Source organism: Pelobates fuscus, chromosome 6 (genome assembly GCF_036172605.1).
Source record: "Pelobates fuscus isolate aPelFus1 chromosome 6, aPelFus1.pri, whole genome shotgun sequence".
NCBI lineage: Eukaryota > Metazoa > Chordata > Amphibia > Anura > Pelobatidae > Pelobates > Pelobates fuscus.
This window is the reverse complement of record NC_086322.1, coordinates 264,541,698-264,551,318: the sequence shown is the minus strand read 5'-3', so window position 1 is coordinate 264,551,318 and position 9,621 is coordinate 264,541,698. Positions and strand designations below refer to the sequence as shown.

General features: G+C 41.5%; 1 protein-coding gene across 1 annotated transcript; it reads right to left on the bottom strand.

Moving 5' to 3' along the window:
- Positions 1 to 395: 395 nt before the first annotated feature.
- NR1D1 (nuclear receptor subfamily 1 group D member 1) lies at positions 396 to 9,032 on the bottom strand. The gene is made up of 8 exons (XM_063459081.1): positions 8,833 to 9,032; positions 4,525 to 4,812; positions 4,320 to 4,408; positions 3,673 to 3,817; positions 3,166 to 3,578; positions 2,748 to 2,933; positions 1,176 to 1,386; positions 396 to 1,001 (listed from the first exon to the last, which is right to left on the bottom strand). The coding sequence occupies exons 1-8, from the start codon at positions 8,885 to 8,887 to the stop codon at positions 802 to 804; spliced, it is 1,587 nt and encodes a 528-aa protein (XP_063315151.1). The 5' UTR covers positions 8,888 to 9,032; the 3' UTR covers positions 396 to 801.
- Positions 9,033 to 9,621: the final 589 nt, after the last annotated feature.

The window sequence follows — 9,621 nt, the reverse complement described above, 5'->3', positions numbered from 1 at the left end:
AGTAATGAGACTGTGATGTCAAAATATTTCTTTATTTAAAGTGGAATTATTGTAGTTTAGATATAAATAGTTACAAAATATAAATACAACATATATACACAAACATTTCAGATATATACCGGTCAAGAACAATGCTTCCATTAAACATGATAAGATACACTTTTTTTCAATCTTAACGGATGCAGATAATTTTGACAAATAGTAACTTTATGATTTGTTACATGGCTGGTAAATTCCATACAGGTTTTAGGCTTTAAACCCCCCTCCATTTCAGCAAAGGGAGACAGCGTTACATCACAGTGCAAGATGTTAATAACATGCAAACAGTGTCTCTTATGACCCTCTGACGAGGGAATGGTTACGGGTAGAGAGAAAGACACAATCTTTTTCATATAATATTTATATTAGACACGACATCTGATACACACAGATATTTACAGATCCCTGTACACTATGAGACATATATACATATATACATTGCTTCGAAATGTCCCCTTGTAGAATGAATAGTGCTTTGGCCTCTACAGTCCACAAAGCGCGCATAACCAGCACAACTGAGGTCGAGCTGAACAGCCATCTTTTTTACTTTTATTAAACGCGCACCGTTTAACCACTCTTGATATTCGACCTGTAGATGTCCACCGTTGTTAACCTGTCATCATCACAGACTGCTCATGCTCTCCTTGGGTGATAAAACACAAACATGTCCTCGCTTGATTGGTGGCGTGAAGTGTCATTTCACCACCCAGTGTGCGCACATTCTTATGGTCCATCTGCTCTGTTAGTGCAGTTCAATGACAATCAGTGTGTGTCAACGCGAAACGAGAGCAGCTTTTCAGAGTGTAAGCTGTTCAGGGTTCGTAGGTCTGGAAGTCGCAATAAGAGTTTGGTAAAACGGGAAGTATCGCTTGGACTGTTCTTCAGGATAAGAGAACGCAGGGCCCGAATCAAAGTCTCTTGCAGCTGCTCAACTAGAGAAGCATTCTCCATTCCGGTGCGATCTGTAGTGCAGAGAGGAGAGAATTGTTAAGACAATTGTTAGAAATAAACGGTAACATCTACATGGTGAACAAGAAGAATTAACGATCCACCTTGAAGAGCAAAACTCTTAACAACCTATATCAAGTCATCACATTCTACTCCCTACACAGAGTTGGTCCTTTGTAAGTACACACCTGCAGAAACGAGGACTAACGCGGTGAAGATCCCCAGCTCCTCTGGGCTCAGGTTTAGAGAGGCCAATTTTTCACTGAAGTCAAACATTGAGTTTAGAAGTTCTCCCATGCCCATTGCTTGGAGCTCAGGTAAGGAGTATGTGGCTCCACTTAGAAACCGTAAAGAGCGCTCTCTCACATCAAACAAACAGGCAAAGCGTACCATTAGGACCTGGAACAAAGAAATAGAAGAACATGATTAGAGATGTTAGAATGAGGGACTGGAAAACAATAATATAAAAACCGAACAAGCAGCATGTGGGATAAGAGACTACGAAAGCATGTGCATGGAAAAAAGGAAGTATTGAAAACAATTTGGCACAGAAATGTAAGCACGTTATAAAGAAACATTCTAAGTTCAATGTTAGGGAACTATAACCTTCTGCTACAGTTGAAAATGTAACAAGGTTATGCCCCAATTTATCACGTTAGGTGCTCCTTAGCTCTGGATACCCTCAATTACAGGGGTGCCCAAAAAGTAAGATCCCCAGATGTTGCAGAACTAAAACTCCCATGATTCTTTGCATGTCTTTAGAATGACAAAGCATCATGGAAGTTGTAGTTTTAAAACATTTGGGGATCTACCGTTTGGGCACCCCTGCTCCATTATAATGCTGCCACCCAGAAATTCAAAGCATCGTTTAGACTTTTAGGTGCTGGAGGTGCCACTCTCACAGGTGGACATTTCTCCATATTTGGCGACATTGTCCTCACATAAAGAATTTTTGGATAGGTGCCTTTTCTGCTATTTAGCATACCTGCACAGAGAACCTCTCTGGTTCACCCAGTGCAATATTGTATTAGTGGCTCTCAACGGTGTCAATATACACTCCCCTTAAACCTGAATCGATCTCCATAACCTGACAACCAAATAGGAAATTAATCTAAAGCAGGCTTCCCCAAACTCCGGCCCTCCAGATGTTGCTGAACTACAACTCTCATGATTCTCAGCCTATTTCATTCATAGAATCATGGGAGTTGTAGTTCAGCAACATCTGGAGGGCCGGAGTTTGGGGAAGCCTGATCTAAAGGCTCACACCAGATGTTTGGTTGGGCATTTTTATTTTGTTTATATTTAACTGTACTAAAGATTAGAATTTTATCTGTGATCAGACTACACCCTTTCCTCCCTCCTTAATTTCTTCTCGCTCTACATTAGAGCACTTGAATTTGAGATCTACATTATTAATGTAATCTTATTTTTATTAAGTTCAAATAACTTCCTTGCACTCATTTTACAAACTTAGTCATACTATTTATATACTTCCGTTTTTGCTTGTACTTAAGTCATCATATCTCATGCTTATTTACTTTATGAATCTTTCAATAAAAAGATTTTTCATGGAAAATGAGAATTCAAAGTGAATTTAGAATTTAAGGTCAAAATACCCAAACTGGAAAAATTCTCCAAGTTAGCTAGCTATCCTCTCAGTATGGCTACTCGGTCCTTTAATCTGAAATTTACTTTGGATTCTCACTTTATTGAATTGCCCAGTTAAATAGACATTAAACAATACGAGCCTTTTTGTTTACCTCGAACGTGCCAGCCTTGAGCAGAGTGACTTGGTCTTGCTGAGTGAGGTCTCTAAACCCAGGAATGTGACGAGCAAAATCCACGACCTCTCGTACGGCTGGAGTGAAACTGAGGGAGAAGTCCTCCCACACCTCCTGTACAGAGCGGTGTGGACCACCTCGAGGGAGAGGATTCATGGGACAAGCCTGGACAGGAGACACCACAAAAACACAAGTTTAGTTATCCTGAAATTATTTCCCATCATTAATGCTCTAATAACATTAAAATCAAAATATACTTCAATCTTATATACCACCAATCATGTATGCACTGCAAAACAACATAATTATCCATCTACTGTCTTGTAGCTATACACACACACACACACACAACGATCAATCTGTAGAATACCAAAAGATAATGCGCTTGAGCTCTTACCAGCAGTACGTCCCGATTGCCTTGCGTTTCCCTGTTGTCATGTGATGATGAATGGATGCCATGATGTTGATCCCATACTGCTGTCTTGGCATGCACTTTGTCATTGGCATAGACAAAGATCTGTCTGTGCGCTTGGGTGACTTGACCTATGACATCGTCAACGTGGTCCGGGCTGGGCGATCGAGGCGGTGTCAGCTGCTGAGGATAGTGGGGAAAGGCTTCAGGAAGAGATGGGGGAGAAGGGCAGGAGACTGGCCCCATGTGAGGAGGAGAGGATGGCCGAAGTTGCTGTGGCTGTAGAGGGACTGGGCTCCGCCTCCCAAAATGGCCGCCAGCAATGTGGCTCATTGCGCTGTGCATTTCTGCTAGCATTCTCTGCTTTTCCCTCTTTGGGATGCGACCAAACCGCACAGCTGGAAGAAGACAAGAGAATGGTTTATGTTAATAATCAAATACCACCAAAAAATAACAGTTTGGCTGATGTAGTTATGTAAATAGGACACTCACCATCTCGAGACATGCCTACAGACAGACACTTCCGGAAACGGCACTGCTGACAGCGATTCCTGTTTATTCGTACAATAGAGCAAGTCTCATTTTTCAGGCATTTCTTGTACTGGATGTTCTGCTGGATACTGCGACGGAAAAAACCCTGGAAATAATGGAACAGTCATAAGTATTTACTTCTTAGACAAAGGACACCTAACAACAAACAGAATGAAATCTCTACTCCTCGATTATCATCACCTTACCTAATCACTCGCACACCATCACCACTTTACCTAATCACTCACAGACCATCACCACTTTACCTAATTACTCACAGACCATCATCACTGAATCTAATCACAGACAGAATATATCGTCACTGGACCAAACTATTCAAAGACTATCAGCAATTAACCTAACCACTCACAGAATATCATGAGTTAAAGAGACAGTCTAAACACCAAAATCACTTAATCTTGATGAAGTTATTTTGGAGCATAGATGCTGCCCTATGGCGTTTCACCTAACCACTAGCGAACAGTCACTGGACTGAGCTAATTGCTGACAGTCATCGCTCAAACAACCACTCACAGAGGCTCATTACTGAACTAGACAAATGTCATTATATGACCAAACTTCTCACCGCGACTTAATAAGGAACTCACCTTGCAGCCCTCACAGGCATGTACACCATAGTGGAAACCAGAGGCTACATCGCCACAGACTTTACATAGTAAAACCATGCCATTTAGCTCTGAGAGAGAGAGAGAGAGAAAATGTATTAACATTATTATAATACCTACAATATCAATACAATTATTACAGTTATTCTTACAATAACAAAATGGCTGTTAACCTTTAAACACTTACTGGTGATGCTGCTTGAGGTTTTACTTGGGGACACTCTGCTGCCATCATCCAATGCAACATGAAGCCCACCCGGTGAAGCGGCCAGACCGTAGGATGGGCGAGGAGAGGTCTCTCCACCTGACCCAGAAGAGCTGGCACTGTAGGAATGCGAGGGTGAGGGCGGCAGGTAAGAGGGATAGTGAGAGGCACCACTTTGAGGGCTGCCATTGGAGCAATCACTGTACAGAGATACTGGACTGGTCCGACTGGGAGAGGAACCACTGGAGCCCACATAACTTATTACGCCCCCTGGAGGGAGAGAAAAAAAAAAACAACATTAGAAATTTACTTTACTGATCAGTAGTGCATATTAAATACTAAATCAACATCTGCAACAACTATACTTCTTACATAATCCTTCTCGTTCATATAGAGTCTCACTAATATGGTCTGAATCTGTATAAGAGTTTTCATATTGCAGTATGCCTTTATAAAATCATACGGGATAGTGAATATCAATGACAGTGAACGCTGGGCATATAGTGAAGAGCGATGTCCTCTAGGGAAAATAACTAACAAAATGCTAATTAATTTAAAACAGCCACGCTAAGGAAGTAAGCTTCTTGGTAAGGAGGTAAATAATCAGTTAATGTCTGACAAGGGGCAGGGCCTGTCTGGGACTCTGCACTGCAGACACAGCTGCACAGCATTCTGGGAAATGTAAAACGCACAAGACAGCAAGGGAACCCCCGTTACCCCCCTCCCGCTTGCCACACGGTAATCAGGGCCATCGGGTGAATTATTAACTCTCCAAATGCCCAGCAAAATGTAATATTAAATGCAACGTTGTATATGGGTATAGATAGACAAGCATATGGACATAGTATAGATTTAGAACATACATGACATGCAATGAATTTTCATGTGTAGTCTATGTGAGAAGAATTAAGCATGATTTTATTCCAATATGGGTATGCATCCACTGAACAGAATTGCAGACAGAGATAGATTCATAAATTGTGAGCTCATATGAGCAGGGCACTCTTTAAATCTTGTCTCTGGCAACATTGCTTTGAATGTCAACCCTTGTTTTATATCCCCTATGCATTATTGTAAAGCTCTCCGGAATATGTTGGAGCGATATAACTGAGAATAATAATAATAATAATAATACAAAGTTGGCAGATCTGGTGCAGATTCCCAATTCAATAAGTGATCTCACTAGCTGAATCCTCCCTCCTGCTCTGCCGCAGTCTCGCCTCCCCCCCCCCCCCCCCCAACCCTCCACCCCACCCTGCCTGTCACGTCTATAGGAACTATTTTAAGCCAGAATTACAAGGAGAGAAGAATTGATATTTTTAGGGAGGCTTTCACATTCTCACATTGCTCAGCCCTTTGAGGCACTGAAAGGGATTTTTCCTATTCCTCCCTTCAAAAAAAGCACAGGACTGGACGGTCATATTTTATCCAGCACAGTTCAAAATGTGCAAAAAAAGATCCACAGTTCAACGATGCGATGGGATTGTTAGATGATACAGTTATTTCCCCCTAATGTCAGCTAATAGATTCTGTGTCTGTTAGCAAGGATTTGTTTTACACACAAACACACACACAATCCCAACACATTTACGGATTCTAGACTGTAGGCCAAAGATGACAAAAAAAAAGGTGGCACCCCAGCTGTAGAACTCAACTCCCATTATGCCTTGCTAGCATGAAAGCTGGCAAGCATCATTGGAGTTGGAGTTCTGCAACAGTCAGATTTCTAGTATTTTGTTAACCCGGTCATGACCAATTTGATTAATGCAGCCTTTCTTTCCAATGATATTTTTGATGTTCCTTTATAGTACCAGGGGTGCCCAAAAGGTAGATCCAAAATGTTGTAGAACTACAACTCTCATGATGATTTGCATGGAATGACAAAGCATCATGGGAATTGTAGTTTTAATACATCTGGAGATCTACCTTTTGAGGACCCCTGCTTTATACACTTGTCTCCATGCCCCGCTCATGTCCACTTCCGAGCCTCTTCTAGGACTTTAAATATCAGTTACCAATAGCTTTTTCTCCGATCTCTAACCCTTTAAAGTATATATTATCTTGATCCTCTTAGGTATGAAAAGTCATAACAGCTGCCCTTATCGCTTTCATTTTCTCTCCTAATCTTCTTAAACTTCTCTTATCTAATATTTCGCTATCCCCCTGCTCCTAATCTTCTGGCTACTATTTTCGCTAACATCACCTGTCCTTCGATCTTTCGTCCACATCCTAGGTTTTGCCAGTCACCCTATCTTGTCTTACTAAAGTCTTTATATAAACCTGTTCTCTGGAGCTACCATATGTACTGAGAGCTATTTGACCTCAGGTTACACTAGCCTCACGCACACACTCCACGTGTTCCCAATGCACGAGGACTGGTGGGACACGCCTGGAGCCTTGCCTGTGGCCCATCAGCCATGCCCCCTTCAAGTGTCTCGCCCGCCTCCCTTTAACCCCTTAAGGACACGTGACATGTCATGATTCCCTTTTATTCCATAAGTTTGGTCCTTAAGGGGTTAAAAGTTGTGCCAACATGCCCTTTCACGACCACGGAGGCTTGCATTACTCACACAAACTTTATAGGGAGTTACGCTGCTGCACTCACACAATCTTTATGCCCTGGATGACACGCTTATAATAAGTTATTACGAAATCTGCCCTTTAAATAATGAACGTCAAATCGCAAAGGGGAAGCAATATCTTATTGGGGTATCTTCTTTCCCCATCTCTCAGGATTGCTGAATTTCAGTAAAATGGACCCGCTTACAATGTCTGACACCCTTTCTGTGGCACCCTGGCCGAATTCCCTTCAATTATTCAACATAATTCTTTATAGGTAACAGGTCTTGGCGTACATTGCAAGTGCTTTCGGCACGAAAAAGGGTTAAAAGTGACATTGGGTTGACACCAGCAGGCAGTGGGAGTGTTCTGAATAGCAATGACATCATTAGGAGGGAAGAGACCAAATTGGAGCTGCCCAATGGCAGCGTGGGTAGCTATAGCAGGAATGAAAACACCAGGCACATGGCTAGGAAGGGACAACACGTGAGGAGGGAGGAGACATCCAGCTCACACACAGCCTTGGTGACCTACTTTACTCATTCCATGTGACTGCAAGCTCTGCAGGCCAGGATTCCCTCCCACTAACAGCTGATTGGCACTCTCTCTAGCAGAATAACAAAATATCTCTGTGTGTATATTATACACATCCCTAAATGTATACATAGAGACATTTATTATAAAACTTTTAAATATCTTGATTAGATTGTAAGCTCCAATGCACAGCACTATGCAGATCACTGACCCTACATATAGATAAAAAAGCACAAAGTCCAATTTACAAATACGCCTAAAAATCACAAATGTATAAATACATTTTTTAATAGACCAGAACATGAAGGTCTACAGATTTTATACTTGCTGAAGAAGTGAATGCCTCCCCATGACCCATGTATGGACACAGACAAACTTAGTTGACTGTAGTGTATGTGGTGACAGCAGTATTTGGCCCTGGGGTCATTGACCATCTGATTAACTACTTCCAACAGTGTCACTTTCTAAGAAGTGTTTACGAAATGATCATGCCATGTCTGCCATATCACAAAACCCTAAACAGCCTCTATACAAAGAATCTGGACTCACACACTCGAAACATTAAAGCAGGCGAAATCTACACCCATGAAAGTCAATCTGCACCCTATAAAATTAAATCTGCGCCCTATAAAATTCAATCTGCACCTTATAAAATTCAATCTGCACCTATGAAAATTTGCTGACTTCTGCTGAGCTTTGGAATGAAACTATTTTATTGCCCTACATGTCACCAGCATTCCAATTACAAGATAACTGCCCATTTCAAATATAATAAACAGAAATAAAAAATTTAAAAAAATAAAAAAAAACATTTGTAATAATACACGTGACCAAAAACTAAATCTTTTACAAGTACACACTTTCCTTGCAAAAATCTATTTCAAGATCATATGCACATAGACTTGTATCACATCATAAATTACAGTAGGCTTTCCAGAACAAAATGTATCAAAACTAAATGAAATTATATCTTTGCAGAATCCCTACATTCTTAAATAAAATCTATGACTATATATATATATATATATATATATATATATATATACACACATACACACACACACATACACATAAATATGTTCTAAAAAATAGATAGATCTAATACTTTGGTAAAATTAGAGTATTGGCTTTCTGATGTTAATAAATGCCAGAATCACACACACAATATATTTAAATCCCAATCCATGTGACTCTTACCTGTGTTACTGCTGATGTCCACCCCTGCCATGGCTGTGCTGCCTGATTCATTCATAACAAGTGATCAAGGTTAATGGGTTCTCAGTGTCCTTTACACAGCCCTGGGTGCTGAGATCTCCTGTGACAATCCTTTAAATAATCAGGAGGTGAAACTGACAGCATTGGCTGCATTGGTTGAAATTATAAAAAAAAAATTTTTTTTTAAAAATAATAAAAATAAATCAATAAAAAATAATAATAAAAATAATAATTGCCCCTGTCCTCTAATGTCCTTTTAGTTGGCTCTCACAGTGTGGGAGCTGAGGATGGGGTGCCCTGTGCACGTTCCTCCAGGATACAGAGAATAATCAGATTTTATATTAATTATTATTATTAATATTATTATTGCAGGCTGTCACTGGTCCTTATTGAGGAATATTAAATAAAATGCTTCTTTTCAGGCGGTCAGAGGGTGCAGTGCCCCTTGCAGTGCTGTGCAGTGTGTGCTAATGGGAGGGTGTGCAGAGCCCCCTGTCTGTCTGTCTGTAACCCGGGAGCTCAGTGACAACACGTCCGCACCGCGCGCCGTCCCCGCTCTGCAATGCCCTGACACCTCCTGCCTGCCAGGACACTGCTGGCTGCTGCAGCACGGCGCATGCGCACTCGGCGCGCCAACCCCCGCCCGCCCGCTTCCCGGAGCCCGCACGAGGCACTGGAGCGCGGACCACGTGACCCCCTGGGAGAGCCTCGTGCCCCAGTGACACACTTTTCTCTTCTCTCTCTCCTCGGCAGCTCTCCCTTTCTGGCTGC

What these genes read in the sequence shown, in the direction of transcription:
- NR1D1 (XM_063459081.1), bottom strand. Translation starts at nt 8,887, where the DNA reads ATGAATGAATCAGGCAGCACAGCCATGGCAGGGGTGGACATCAGCAGT. An exon ending in TGTAGGCATGTCTCGAGATG is followed by an intron (nt 3,579 to 3,672) that starts GTGAGTGTCCTA and finishes GTCTTCTTCCAG; the next exon opens with CTGTGCGGTTTGGTCGCATC. An exon ending in GTTAGTCCTCGTTTCTGCAG is followed by an intron (nt 1,002 to 1,175) that starts GTGTGTACTTAC and finishes TCTGCACTACAG; the next exon opens with ATCGCACCGGAATGGAGAAT.